Consider the following 15,618-nt stretch of genomic DNA (forward strand, 5'->3'; position numbering starts at 1 on the left):
AGGTAAGCACCAAATGCACTTTTATGCGGGATAGTCTTCACCTCAGAGGTAAGCACCAAATGCACTTTTATGCGGGATAGTCTTCACCTCAGAGGTAAGCACCAAATGCACTTTTAACACCAGACTATAATATGAGTTGAAACCTTGACATTTAATAAATAGTTTCCACTATGTTTTATATTTTATTTCTTGTAATTACAAAAAATATGAGAATTTTACTGAAAAATGCTTAAGGTAACCATGCTGAAAGTTGTGCTTCATATCCTGAAACCGTACCTAACCTAATTCGTATTAATATGAAGGGGGGGGGTTATTTTGTAACTCTTCAGATTGGCACATGTCTTGGGAATAAAACCCCCATGCTTTCGCTGTTTTATAAAGATAGTAAGTTGCCACTTAGTTGGGAAACCCTTACTATATTACTAACCCTATTGTATTACTAACTTGCCCTTACTATATTACTAACCCTACTGCAAATATTACTAACTTACCTTGACTATATGGTAATTTACCATTCCTATTTCTTTGTATGCCAAATCAATGCCAACTCAACTGCAAACTATAGGTTCCTGGACGATCCATTCTTTTCTCCACCCTTAATTGAGTCCATACTGAACCAGTTGTATGGAATCGTACCTTCTGCCCTTCTTCCAGATAGAATAGCCCTCAAGGTCAAGATAAGTCAAGGGAATATCCAGAATTAGTGACTCAAGGGATTTCCCTTCTAATACAAGAGTAGGGGAGAAAAAAAAGGCAGTTATTTCACCTCCAATATTTGATTACTTTAATGGAAACTATGTATAATTACTAGTCAAAATTGATGAGTGCCAAGTATAGGTAGGGGGAATAAAAAATGGCGGCTGTTTCAAAACCATAAAAAAAAAATTATTTTTTCATTCGGAGGTATTTATCTTGAAAACTATCTATAGTACTTAAAAACCTAAAAAAAAAATAATTTAAATTACAGTAAATTTGCTAAAATATGAGCCCTAATAAATCTCTAATGACAAAATAAATTCACATAATGTTAATTTCTAGTTGTTCGGATAACATTTTGGATTTTTATTTTATATTTTTTTTCCCCAAAGTTTGGTCTCTTTAACTTATTAAGGATGTCAATTAAATCACTGATTAAACGCTGAGTATCCTTGAAAAATTACAAAATCTTTTGAGAAAAATAAAAAGTAGATATGGGTATTATGATTCGGCCGTGCTGACCACACCATACCCTATTCATACCAACAGCTATCTTCCCCTTATATTCTATTAATCCCGTTATTTTACGCGAATACCGCTACTAAGTACATCGCGCACGGTCTGATTCGGTCTGTGTTAGTCCTCTATCATTGGAGAAATAACTAACATTCCAAGCTAAAAAATATTTATTCTTGCCGATTTTCTCCATTTTGGCTAGAAAATGTTATGAATTTTTTCTTAATACATCCCTGTTTTTTTTCTAAATGTCCTTTTACACTTTTTTTGTTATCTAATTTTTTCTTTTCCACACTTTTTACACGGCTGTGAATTTTCGCATTTCCCCACAATAGGGATATCCATGATCTTTGGTTTAATAGTGTGTTAAATGGAAAAATGTTGTGTTAAATAAAGAAATATTTCCTTCTTTTAGCTTATTAAAACGATATAAAATTTAACGTGGTTGAGATTCTGTTAATAGGTCTGCTAAATGGAGAACGTCACACAAAAGACCAGCTGAGATCAATACCATTTTGTCTTATGTCATTTAGGTAGGTTAGTTGTTCGTAGTTCGTTTTATTTTAATTTTTTTTACGTTTTTAAACTGTAATAAAGTAGTGTATAAAAATAATAATAAAATGAAAAAGAGAACAAGGAACAAGGGATGTGGAGGAAACATGATGTGACTAAGCTGTTGGGGGTTTTATTATCTTGTAAAGATTACAAGGTTAGAAAACCATTTATCCAGAAAATCCGCAGGGGGTTTCTCTGGATTTAACATATATGGATTATCAATTAAACTGCTAACAATCCTATACTTTTATCATTTAGCATGTTAAAGCTTTTTAAATTTAACTCAATATCATGAATACCCCTTAAAATCAATAAATATTGTTTGAACTTTACTTTTGAAACAGCATTCACTTTGATAATTGCTCAGTCCAGATACCTATACATAATGTTTCCAGTTCCCGCTTTAATCTCTAAACGAAAGTAAACTATCTTGAGTGTTAATTTTGTTAAAGAGCATAATATTTTATAAATCTTTTCTTATTAAAAACAAAAAATATTGACTAGTGATTTCAAAACAATTCTTTTGTACCAAAAAAAACATCTATACAACACATTTCAAGGCCAACTGATAACTTCACTTTAGATGCAAAATGTAGTTTAAAAGTTTTGAAATTGAATTTACACTTTATTATATATTTTTTTTCTTATGGTTTGATAGAGGGTAGGTAACAAGAATGGGTCGAATCTCTTTTACTGCATTTGAAATGCATTATAAGGGGGGGGGATAAGGAAAGGGATACAAAAAGACTGAATTGAAATAGTGGTTTGAGTCTGCTTTCTGATGAGGGAGTTCACCAGTTGTTAAGTTAGTTGTCCTCAGTCGAGTTTGGGACTGTTCATGTGTGTTTGCCACCTTTGTGGGCGTCATATTGGCATTAATATCTGAAAAATTGGGTTAGTGCTGTGTTGAGAGTTATCAAAGAATTTGATTTGCCTACGTGAGATGAATTCTGTCACTGTCTTTAGTACGAGTGTCGCGTGGATGTAGTCAGTTTTTGCTCTTTGTAAAGTAGTTTGTCTTACAATACGTTTCAGTATACTGCCCTGGAACTGTTATAGTTTCTTTGCTGTTTTGGGTCCTATGTTATTTGGCATTCAGGCGAATTGGTGCTCCGTGGAGGCGGGCCGGTCTGAGAATGCTTTTGTATATTGGTAATTTGTGGCGGAGGGAAAGGTATATAATGAATAATTCTGTGTGACAACTATTTATTTATTGATAAAAATAAATAAAGCTACTTTTGGGGAAGATAATACGGTGTAAAACCTTTATTGTACTTTCATACTCGGAATATAATTGAGGGGGTAAGTTGCCAGGAAAAGGAGAGCGTATGAGGAATCAACCACCAGCTGACTTTTATTTCAGTTTTGCCATGGTAATACATTCCTATTATCCTGGGCACCGAGGGTGTGGTCTTTTGGCTTCGTTTTCTCATTGAAGGGAAGTAGGGTATACCATTCACTACCCTCACCTCCACAGCTTACATAATATTTAAAGCAGTTTATGTATTGTTCTTTTGTGTTTTTAAGAAAATGTTTAAATCGGTGACTGTTCTCTCGCTCGCCTGACAGGCACGAGTCTAGGTGCATACTAGGTATCTTCCTGCTGTACAAAAAGCATTTGTTCTAAAGCCCTCCTTCATCTAGTAATGTTTCGAGAAAGGTGTATATTAGGTAGTAATGCTTTTGGAACTGATTTGTAATAAATAAGGTTTGATTTTGTATTGACATTTAGAACATCATTGCCATACTCTTGTCTCTTTGAAACATTGTCCAAAAGTATCTTATGTCCTCATTCCTCATATTTCATAATGCCACGTCAGTCCGATTATTGCTTACTAGATCTGTAGTGTACAGACAGGCAATTGTATTAGGAATAGGGACCTTCAAGATTAACATCACATTGATTTATTGGTTGTGGCGTTATTGGCAGCTAACCAAAGGCTTTCGTGCCTCGAGGTAATGACAAATGAAGGAAATGACAATATTACCTTCAGAAATATCCTTGCTCATCTTCTGTAATTGATTCCTTCATTATATCTCTCTCAGTACCTCCTCGTTGCTTGCAAATTAGCTACAATCATTACTGCGTCTAATTATTGCAAATAAGCTCATATCTATTATCTTTAATTGTATTAATGTATCCTATCATCTTTATACTTTTGATATTGAATTATTTTATATTAAAATTTAGTATAAGTATTTGGAATACATTTGTACTAGTTTCCCTGTATTTATTTTTAAGACAGGAGTATGTCTGCAAACCGAGAAGAGATTTTAGAAAATTTTATGGTTGTTACCAGGATAAAGAATGTTGAAGAAGCGATCATTTGGCTTGAATGTTGCAATTGGGATTTAACGAGCGCTATAAAGACATCTTCCCCGGAAGAGGTTCAATTGCAAAACGACGCATATTCTAGAAAAGTACGTAACGGTTCGATACCAGAGGCAGTGAACCCTCCGGGACTGGAAGAGCAAGAAGGAGCACCATCGCTGAGAGTCATCGAGGTTTACGTGGTCCACGGAGCGAGCATCCACCTCGTTAGAGCCCCCGACAACATCAGCTTCCACTGCTTCAAGAGGCTCGTATCCTTCGTCACCGATATCCCTCCTTGTCAGCAGGTTATCACAGGCTGGCCCCAACAACCCTCGTCCGACGCGGACGTTCTTTCATTTCTCCCAAAGTTGTCCTACGTTGTTCTGAGAGGGAGCGCGTCCTTCATGGAGACTGAAGTTCCCACAGAAATGGAAGAGTTCGATGAACCGGATAGTCTTTACCATTTCAAAGTCTTCGACGAAGCGCATGATCGATGTTACAACCTCAAAGTTCCCGGCAGTCACACGGTCGGTCAGGTGAAGTTGGACGCCTACCTGTTGACGGACATACCAGTCACCTGTCAGGCGTGGAGCGGCTGGCCTGAAGGTACATCAGATGATACACAGGTCCGATTCTTGCTGTTAGACCAGCCCGAACATTCGTTGGGAATTAGAGCAAATCAACCGCCTCACCCTGAAACGGCTTTACCGTCATCTGTTCTCGTCGATCTGTCTGAAGAGGTTATCGATTTGGATGATACATCTGACATTTTCATTGCCGAAAATGACGTAGTGGGAGGAAATACATTCGATCGCCCTGGTCCCCCTCATCTGATACCGAGTAATGTTGAGGACGAAATGGCCGGGTCTGTTCACTTCATAGACGAGTACATGCGTCGCTACGGCCAAGCGACACCGTCCTTCCTCACTGGCACGCTAGAAGACGCTTTGAGGGAGGCCTTCCATCGACCTGTCCGTGAGAAGAGAATGCTGGCTTTGTACGTCCACCACGATGGGAGCATCCTTTCGAACGTGTTCTGCACAGAACTCTTGGGCTCCGAGGCAACCCATCAGATCCTCGCAAATTACTTCGTTGTTTGGGGGTGGGACGTCACCAACGAAACGAGCCGAGGTATGCTGACCTCATCGGTGATAAGGGTGTTAGGAAGTTCTTTCGCGAGAACGGTCGATATGATCCCCACCGACTCGTTCCCGGCTCTGTTCGTCATCGCTCCGATACGGTCCCAGTACGAACTGCTCAATGTGATCTATGGCAACAACGGGATCACAGAGATGCTCTCTTCGCTGGTCGCCGCTGTCGAAATATTCACGAAGAATATGGAAGTGGAAGCAATCGAAGAGGATGAGAGGAACGCACGGCAGAAGATCAAGAACGAGCAGGATTCTGCTTACGAAGAATCACTGGTGATGGATAGGGCCAAAGATGAGGCGAAGAGGCAGAAGATACTGGAGAAGACGAAGGAGGAGGAGCGCGTGAAGAGAGAGCTGGAGCTGGAGGACAAGCGGAGGTTAGCGGAGGTGGCCGTGGTTCGATCGAATATGCCCCCGGAGCCACCGCAAGAGGACAACAGGTCCGTCTACACCTTCAAGTTCCGGGCACCCAGTGGAGACACCTTTGGCAGGAGGTTCTATTCCACCGACACCCTAGTTGTCGTGTTCAACTTCCTCTTCGTTAACGGTTACGATGTGCAAACTTTCAAATTCATAACTGGTTGGCCGCGAAAAGATTTGACTCTAATGAACCCGCAAACAGTCCTTGGAGATTTGGGCATTTTTCATCAGGAAACTATCATTCTGGAAGCACGCTGATGATAATAAAATATTTTTATTGTACCAGCAACATATTTTTTATTATTTATTATAAAATTCGATTTTAATCGTATTATCATTTTTTATATGTATAAAATAAAATAAACATAATAGTAGTTATGTAATGGGTTGTATTTTTTAAAGTCATTCTGCTTTCTACTTCAGTTACTAACCTTCGATTCCTTTGGACAATGTGTTTTGGATTATTTATTGTAGTACTTATGTTTGATGTTTAAATGAAAATAAGTCAACAATCACAGTCTTGATAGAAATATGATATAGGAATGAAATAAAAAAATTATAAAAAAGGGTGGCGACGGTAAAAAAGTCCAAAAACTCATTTCTTTTCTAAAAATTTATTAAATGCCTTACAATTCTTAAAAGCCTTATAATTCTTAATCTTGCATCCTTAACAATCCCTGATAATCCTCCGAGGCGTCTGAAATTTAAGTCTTCTAATTTAAATTAATGTTTGAAGTACCACCAATGGGTGGTTCCTTCCCAAGATTTTCAAGTGTATATGAAACATACTACATATTACCTTTTGTATTATTTTGTACAGTTGTAAATTACATTAAATAAATAATTAAAAAAAAAAAAAAAATTAATTTAGGACAAAAAATGTCATAAGTGTTAAGAAGCATGTAGCTATGTGGAAGTGTGTTTTTGTCGATTTATATAAAACTAAAATAGAAATAAACTTTGTGATGTTTCTTTACTCCATCTAATGAGAATGGCTTGAATAGAACTAGAGGTGGATATTCGTTCCTTGGTGGACGCAGCTGGTCGATTACTATCTTCATACTAAACATATATTTTGATTGTCATTACAATGTATGTATCGATTAATAAATTATAAGAATATTTCACTCATTTATGTTTTGCAAATACTTAGTTAATATATAGAAGTATTACTACTTAGAATTTGAAAAATCACATATCACTCGCAAACCTTATTGATACTTTATAGTTTAAAGTATATAATCATTATACGGCTAGCGCCCTCAACCAAGTTTTAATTTCATGACTTTGTAAGTTGGAAAACCATAGTGACCGAGGTACAAAACATTAAATAATAATATATAATAATAGAATTTAGAAACTACTCTACTGAAAATTCACCTCATGTGATCTATAATATTCTTCCCCCACTCCTCCAATTTAATTGTTTATATATTAGCTTTCCGATTCCGTCGTCCATTATCAAATTTTTCTTACACCTCTTTGTGTTCTTTGCCATTCCCGTTCTAGGTTGTGTATTTTTTTTTTTTTTATCATTAATAAAATAGAGATACAATCAAGCCATATTTGGCTTAATATAAGCTAAAATTGTTTTGGAATTTCCCATTGGGAGTGGTATTATCCCACTCCTACATTTATTTAGCTTACCGGAGAATTTCCCTTTTTTTCATCATATTATGGGGATAGCACAATTTCATAAAAAGCTAAGTCGCCATTGTAGTATCTGTTACTGTAACATAGTGCAATATTGCTAGTGAGTGTCATCCTCAATCTTTTCACGAGAACAAAAGGGACAGAATAAAATCCCATTGTATTCCTCCGAAGCGCATTACCGGAGGATGCAACCACAACAGTGATCCTCAAGATCGTGGAAGAGATGGCTACTACTTTCCTAAGAAGCTCTGCAATCGGCGTTGCGATTATTGCAACGCCTTGCGTCAGTGCTACACTTGTGCAAGCTACGGCACACTGACACACTAACACGAAGTGGTATTGTCTGCCTTGAAGGCCGCTTGCTCAAACTGACCAGTGTCCACTTCACAGGATTTACCGGCGGGACTTCTGGAGTTTCTATAGGACCTTATTATCATAACTCCTCAATAATCTTAGCAAAAATATCTTCATTTGAAAACAAAAAATTATAATATTGAATTTAATAATATCTATACAGATATGAAGGACGTAGTTATTTTCAATGAAATAGAGGTACTTCTCTCTATAACTTCTACGGTATTATATATTAAAATTAGAAAAATAAATTCGGTACCACTAGACCCATGTAGGGACGGAGGTTTTGTTCTTTGAAAGGAAGTACAAGTACACCAAGGTGATTTGGTCAGAATCACGCTCTACCGCAAGGGGCAGAATGGTCCCCGGTGAGCCCCTATCCCACAGGCTTGACTCACGGGGTAGTTGCACCTTAAAAAGTTTCATCAAAATCAATTAGGCACATGTAGGATCTTCTCATTTTTAATGGCCAATGCTCCTTTAATTAGGAGGGGTATAAAAAAATGTGTTTGAATTGTTGTAAATATAATTAAATTGTTCTCCAAGCTCTCTCTCCCAACACCTCTTCAAAAAATACCAAGCATGTCTATTGGGCCAGTTAGGGGTTAATAGATTCGTCATTAAAAGTATGATTTATTATAACAAATTAAAAGTAATACGTACTAATTCGCTTATCTTTAGTCACCTCCAGAATCCAATCCTTACAGTCCAAAATCCTTCGTAAAATCCTTAATGCTCCTTACTTTGTCACAAATCAAGTCATCCATCAGGACCTCAATATTCCATATGTTGCCGATTTGGCCAGAACCAGATACCGTTCCTTCCATAATAAACTTCTCAACCACCCAAATCCACTTGTTTCTAACCTGGCTTCTCCTTCATTACCTAATAATCCTCCTAGGCGTCTGAAAAGAAGATGGCCTCGAGATCTTCTCCTCTAGAAATGTTTTTGGAGTTCTATCAATGGGTAGATTCTCCACATGTTTTTATCATGTCACTATGTCACCTACAGCAAATTTACTTGTTGTATATATGTGTATACAGTTGTAAATATCAATAAATAAATTATTAAAAAAAAAAAAAAAAAAAAAATCTTTAGTCAAGTGTTGATTCGGGCTACGTATGGGGATACACAGCCTTGAGTCAGATAGTTCTTTAGAAAGCATGGCAATCCAATTTTAGTGTCTTGCATAACCTTTTCATTTCTTGACAATTGTACTTGGTACATATATCCTTAGGTTTTATCATTTTTTGGCTGATTAAATAAATAATTTGTTAATAATAACAATAATTATCTAAAATGTCTAAACCTACTTTATTAAACCATATTACATGCCCAACGTTTCTGTTCATAAAGAGTGCAGTATTTTTGGTTTTAACGCTCGCCAGATTTTTATTCGATTAATGAGGCTGCGTGGACTCCCGGACCCACAGGGCTAACTGTTGGAAACAGAAATAATAATTTTCTTCCACAACCGGATAAGAACCCAGGTCCTTAGAGTTAGTTGTGTAGTGCCTTACTAACGGCACCTTGGGACGTGTGTGTTGGGGCGCAGGTCCCAGTGCGCTCGGTTCGGAACGTTGTGGGTTCGATTCCCACCTGGAGCAATTAAATTCATTTTCCGGCGGTCCCGAGGAATGAATCTTGACACTCCCACCTTGGTTAGTACGCGGCGGCAACCTAAGTAGCAGTCAGGGGTTGGCAAAAAGGACGACTATTGTTACTTGCCGGGCTTGTTCCCCCCCCCCCACCAAATACCATTACCAGTACCAACGGCATCCACTTCCTGTATTCAGAAATTATTAAGAATAAATGCTAATTGTTCATTGGATCATATATGAATTTGAAGTGATGTGTTATTAGAGGACTAACAAGATCTAGAACAATATTCTCCTTTATTAAATGAGCCTTAATAAATAGATATAAGTAGACGGTCAGGGTTGCGGTCAAAAAAAGAACAAATAGTTTAAAACTATTTTAATGTCCAACGTTTCGCCCCACTTTGCAGGGCTTCATCAGGGCTGTTCAAAGCGAACGGTTGAACAGCCTTAAAAAATAATTGATTTATCAGAAAAACAATTTATTGTTGTAGTCAAAATATAGTGTGACTAAGTTTACTATTGTTCTTTGTAATCCTTGTAAATATTTTTTAAGAACACTTTTTTTTTTCCAGACAAATTCTTCCTATTGCCCCCCCCTCCCCTCCTGTTCCTACCGTTCTTTCAGAACACAAAATATTGATGTATTAAAAAGAGTAATATTTAGTAAAATATTTTAGTAATATTTTCACAACACAGAATATTGATACGTTAATCCCATAACCCTGAGGCCAAAATGTCCTTGATAAAGAGAATCATCTTTTATTTTTTTAATGTCAAGTTATCTATTTTATTCAATGCAAATAGAAATGATAAACCTTGCCTTGATTGTTATTATTTTACTAATGTAAAAAGTGATTTTCCATTCTCAATGGATTAATAACATTCATGTCCTTGTATTGGCCTCAGGCACTAGTGTCACTAAATATTAACACGAACGTCGGGGAACTTAATTTCCTTATCCTTTTAAAAAAAGGAGAAAAATCATAATAAAGTCACCACCATTCATGGCAACATCAAAACTTATAAGGAATTGTACCTTCAAAATCAAACGAAACCTGATTAACTTCAGTCATCATTTTATATTAAAAGGAAAGCGTCAGGTAATTGTATGATCTCTTGGACAAAATATGTCTACGGAATGGTCACACTGCACAAATACACGAAATCATTAATTTTTTTAGTGTTTTTTTTTTGTTATAGGATGACATGCTTCAACAATATTTATTTAAAAAAAGGAAATTATCCTAGAAGACTTCCCTCCCATAAACTTTGTTTTTTCTTTTCAAGGCTACTTAAAAATAACACTCGCAGATGAGGAAGCTAAAATTACACGAGTATTTGAATTTTTAAAAGCACATCGCCTTCTTTATAAATTATAACTCCTCTTCGATTTTTATGGTTTTTATTTATTTTATTTTATTTTTTTTTTAATTATTTTTCAAGTTTTTTTTATTTTTCTATTTTTTATTTATTTTATTATTTTTTTTTTTTACTTTTATCATCCCATAGGCGTTGATGACCAGAGGGTTTTACGCCTTAAAGCAGCAATCAACAACAACAACAACAATAACACTCGGGCCATATTGGTATATGAGTTTCTATGAAAGCAAGACAAATTATAGGTGATGTCGACTTCTTTTATACTGACGGTTCCAAGAGCTCCTCGATATGAAGTAGCTACACAGCTGAAATAGTTGCAATGTACAAAATCTTAAATGTTTTTGATCCCCCCCCCCAAAAAAAAAAAAAAATAGGTCATCTATCATTCATTATCAGTCCTACTTAGTACAAGAAATATTTCCTCAAAAAACCTGCTAAACCAAAAGATCAATTGTTCATTAAAGTCCGTCAACAGAAACGGTATTTCTATGTTCTTCACTTAGATCCTTGGGCACTGCAGAATTGCCGGCGACGAACTGGCTGATTACCCACCCCTTGGATATCATCAACTAGAAATGTGGGGTGATTTTGACGCGCCTTCGAATAGATCATACGCGCCTGACCCATAGTTATCTTATCACCAGCGATTCTCCAACTGTATGCCTAACTATTAGCCACACATTTTTACTGATTCCCGAGCATATGTCTCCCTCAAACCTTTATATGGTTTACCAGTTGATCTCTATTCCATCTTTCGCGGATTAATTTTTTTAAGTTTCTTCATATTTCCAAACTCTACCATACAATTTAATCAAATTTCACCACAGATTACCATGTTGCAGGAGTTTCACATTTCAATTAATTCAATTCATAATTTTTTAATTAATTCACATTCCAATTCACAATTATGGCAATAATGACTCCTAAGTGTAAACCCATAAGGCAATTAGACCCCCCTAAGAAATAAAACTTAGTAATCAATTATGAAAATATATATATAATCATATTAAATTTCTGCATCATCTTGCAAAAATTGTTTCATTATTTCATGCCTGAGGTGGAGAAAGACAGGCTTGCTTAAATTTATTGAATATATATAACTCTATTCCTAATGTACGAAGCATATGAATGAATGTAATAACTATACGATAAAAAAATATATATAGACTTCAACTGACTTAGCCCAAATGGACAGCCTGGATAAATCCTCATTGGCTTAATTGTCTATTTATTTGTTTGTTAAATCAATTTATTCTTTTTAAGTCCAGTTGGATTGTGTGACACTTTAAATAATGTACGATCAAAACTGTTTAGCTGTTAATTAATGAAATAGTGTTTAATAAATAATTCAAAAACACTATCCAAAATTATAGTCTCAAAACATTTATTTCATTCACACGTCCAACGTTTCGGCCAATTCGGCCATCTTCAGGGACAATCTCAAATTACTATGAGACATATCATCCAACCATTTAAAAAAACTCCATACAGGCCATTCTGCCCAGGTCAAAACATTAATATCTAATATGTCAAAAGTACATTAAAAATCGCAGTCAAATTATTTCTCTTTTATCACTCTTTATACACTTTTATTATAACCTCCTGTGTGTATAAATAGTGATAAAAGAGAAATAATTTGACTGCGATTTTTAATGTTCTTTTGACATATTAGATATTAATGTTTTGACCTGGGCAGAATGGCCTGTATGGAGTTTTTTTAAATGGTTGGATGATATGTCTCATAGTAATTTGAGATTGTCCCTGAAGATGGCCGAATTGGCCGAAACGTTGGACGTGTGAATGAAATAAATGTTTTGAGACTATAATTTTGGATAGTGTTTTTGAATTATTTAGTAAAAATTACCAGTCTCAAGAAAGAAATTTAAAGATTATAAAGAAATAGTGTTATTCCAGTAAAACTGTTCTGTAAAAGTTTACGTTTTACAATAGTGAGAACAAATATATTACAATCCATACCAATTATCTTCTACCTCTATTCTATATAAAGATGACAAATCTATTAAACAGTATTTATTTAAAACATATTATATTAAATACTACTCTATTCAAATTTATTCAAATACTTCAATACTGAGATTTAACCTAAAATGCACATAAATTTTAGTGTCAGTAATTAAAATTAATAGCAATGTTTTCAGTAATATGCATTGCTTCAGTACATTATTTTACCTTTTTTCTTTCACAACAAATAAGATATATCCACCACATATTAACAACCATTATATGTTCTTTGCGTTCTAGGTTACTCTTCTAATTGGCTAAAATTATATTTAATGTGAATACTAAGTGGTTTTTCCGAACGGTGGAGTCCTTGGAACTGTTTATCGATAAGTAAGGAATATATAAAGCTCTAGGGTTTGTTTGTTCATTGCTCTGATTGCAGGAAATACCAGTCACGTTTGAAAAAATTATGTTTGTGTTAGATGAATGGTAGTTTGTAGCCGAGCTAGTTAAAGGGTCAATTTTAACTGCAGCGACGCCAGTTTGAATCCGGCCTGGGGGTCGACTTCTATTTCTGTGGCAGTCCCACGAAATACAAATTTGACACTCTCCCCCCCCCCATGGTTTGAATAGGGTGATGCCCTGTAGATGACCACATACCCCCCATATGTCCTAAATGCCTAGTATGGGGGTTATTTAAGAAAATTAATATTTTTTGAGGAAGGTGTCAGGCTTTCTCGCTACGACCCATAGGAATGGTAATCGATCGAGAAAACTTTAGGGAGTTCATTTGCTTTAGCATTTTAAGGAGTCCAATGAACAATACTAAACATAAATTAGCTAAAATTATAGGGATTTTTTAACCCTTTTTCAATAGAAAATTGAACAGTGTGGTCAAGAACCATTAAATTCCATGAGCGCTACCCTTTTCGTCTTCAGCAGGATGTTAAATTGATATTTCTCATAGCAGGAAGTAATGCAGTTCAGCCTGGACCAAGTGAGAAAGGAATACAGGAGAACCAAAGGTATTGGTAAGGCAGTGCCTGGAACCAAATTTAATATACTCCATACCAAAATGGGTTAGGCAAATAATGAATTGCCCTGTCCGAAAGAGATATAAAATGTTTATTGTGTTAAATTTTTTTTAAATTTATTTAATGATATTTACAACTGTATAAAAAATACAAAAGTAAATTTGATCGTAATGACATAATGATATGATACAGCATGTAGAGAAACTACCCAGTAGTAGAACAATAACAGTTTACAATATAAGGTCAAGAGACCATCTTCTTTTCAGGCGCCTCGGAGGATTACCTGGAATGGAAGAGGAAGCATGGTTAGAAACTTGTGGGTTTGGGTGGTTAGGGAGTTTATTATAGAAGGAATAATATCGGGTTCGGGCTAGATCGGTTACATAAGAAACATTTAGGTCTTTATGGATGGTTTTATTAGTAACAAAATAAGGAGCATTGAGGATTTTACGAAAGATTCTGGATTGTAAAAATTGGATGCGAGAGGAATTAGAAGGTTTAGTGGAGCCCCAAAGCTCAACTCCGTATGTGTTAAATTTGAATTTAGATAATTTGGAGTAATTTCTGTTCCTGCTGACAGATGAGTTGAAAAAAAGATGAGTTAATGGTAATGAGGGCCACCATCTTGTGTAGTTATTAGATAGATGAGAGATCTCTTAAATAATCTGAATGAACCCCATATTGAGTTGGGTCACCTGTGCGTGGTGCTGCCGCTGAGATGGGTCCCGACCTCCATGTTGTGTAACCCGTGCTACACTCTGTTGCCTCCTTCTATCCTTTCTCTTCAAGGGCTTGTAACAGGCTGAGGCAGATCCTGAACTCTCTGGAAAGTATGCAGGTTCCATCTTATACAGGATTAGACTACTTGATTAGGTACTAGTTGATGCTTGGACTAATAGATGGCGTTCCCATAGTTTTAGTATTATAATATACTATGCTCCCATAGTAATAGTATTAGTATATTATACTTGTTATATTGGCTATTAGAACTATTATCCATAGTACAAATGTGCCCCAACTCCCTGACCTTTTTAATTTTAACATTTTTTTCTTTTTTAATAATTTATTTATTGATATTTACAACTGTATACACATATATACAACAAGTAAATTTGCTGTAGGTGACATACTGACATGATAAAAACATGTGGAGAATCTACCCACTGATAGAACTCCAATAACATTTCTAGAGGAGAAGATCTCGAGGCCATCTTCTATTCAGACGTCTAGGAGGATTATTAGGTAATGAAGGAGAAGCCAGGTTAGAAACAAGTGGATTTGGGTGGTTGAGAAGTTTATCATGGAAGGAACGGTATCTCGTTCTGGCAAATTCGGCAACATATGGAATATTGAGGTCCTGATGGATGACTTGATTTGTGACAAAGTAAGGAGCATTAACGATTTTACGAAGGATTTTGGACTGTAAGGATTGGATTCTGGAGGAATTTGATGGTTTAGTGGAGCCCCAAAGCTCAACTCCGTATGTCCAGATAGGCCTTATAATAGTCATGTAGATCAGTCTTTTGTAATGGATTGGCAATTTAGACCGTTTGTCTAGTAAATGTTGCAATAGTCGGAATCTACATAAAACCTAAAACTAAAGGCCTTTGGACTGAACAAACATCCTTCGAAAAAGCGTCGATAAAAAAATAAAAAGTGAAAACCTACTTATTTATGATTAGGTTCTATAAAATGTTCTATAATTTAGTTTTTGTAAATGTTAACAAATTCTTTGAATTGTATATTTGGTCAGCGTGTGTGTAGTTAGTATTTTTAAAATTCCTTTACTTTCATTTCAAAATATCTTTATAAAATAACTAATCATTGTAAATAGTTGATTTTGATCATATATGGTGAAAAAATAATTATTCATATTATATATGCGTATAAAACGTAAGAAACTCCTACTAAATCCTGTTTTTCTGAGATTTTATACTATTTTTCTATTATCATGTTTACTTTACAAATTATTTTCGTTATT

The 15,618-nt window shown here is 35.5% G+C and overlaps 2 protein-coding genes across 15 annotated transcripts in view; both read left to right on the forward strand.

The window, feature by feature from the left end:
• Window positions 1-5,937, forward strand: part of LOC106679527 (FAS-associated factor 1) — a 7,015-nt gene extending 1,078 nt beyond the window's left edge. For 4 of the 7 annotated variants that reach the window (XM_014419013.2, XM_014418930.2, XM_014418853.2 and 1 more), the window contains exon 2: window positions 4,010-5,937. In XM_014419013.2, coding sequence (XP_014274499.1) covers window positions 4,018-5,910 — 1,893 coding nt within the window. In that variant the 5' untranslated portion in view covers window positions 4,010-4,017 and the 3' untranslated portion in view covers window positions 5,911-5,937. The remainder of the gene's footprint in view (window positions 1-4,009) is intronic. The other 3 variants (XM_067049631.1, XM_014419090.2, XM_014418774.2) reach the window with 2 other exon arrangements.
• The window catches only part of snu (snustorr), a 524,182-nt gene that overhangs the window by 358,669 nt on the left and 149,895 nt on the right, over window positions 1-15,618 (forward strand). The gene's annotated exons all lie outside the window — the stretch shown is intronic.

This window comes from Halyomorpha halys, unplaced genomic scaffold (genome assembly GCF_000696795.3).
Source record: "Halyomorpha halys isolate HHAL.00 unplaced genomic scaffold, Hhal_1.1 Scaffold2.1, whole genome shotgun sequence".
Taxonomy (NCBI): domain Eukaryota; kingdom Metazoa; phylum Arthropoda; class Insecta; order Hemiptera; family Pentatomidae; genus Halyomorpha; species Halyomorpha halys.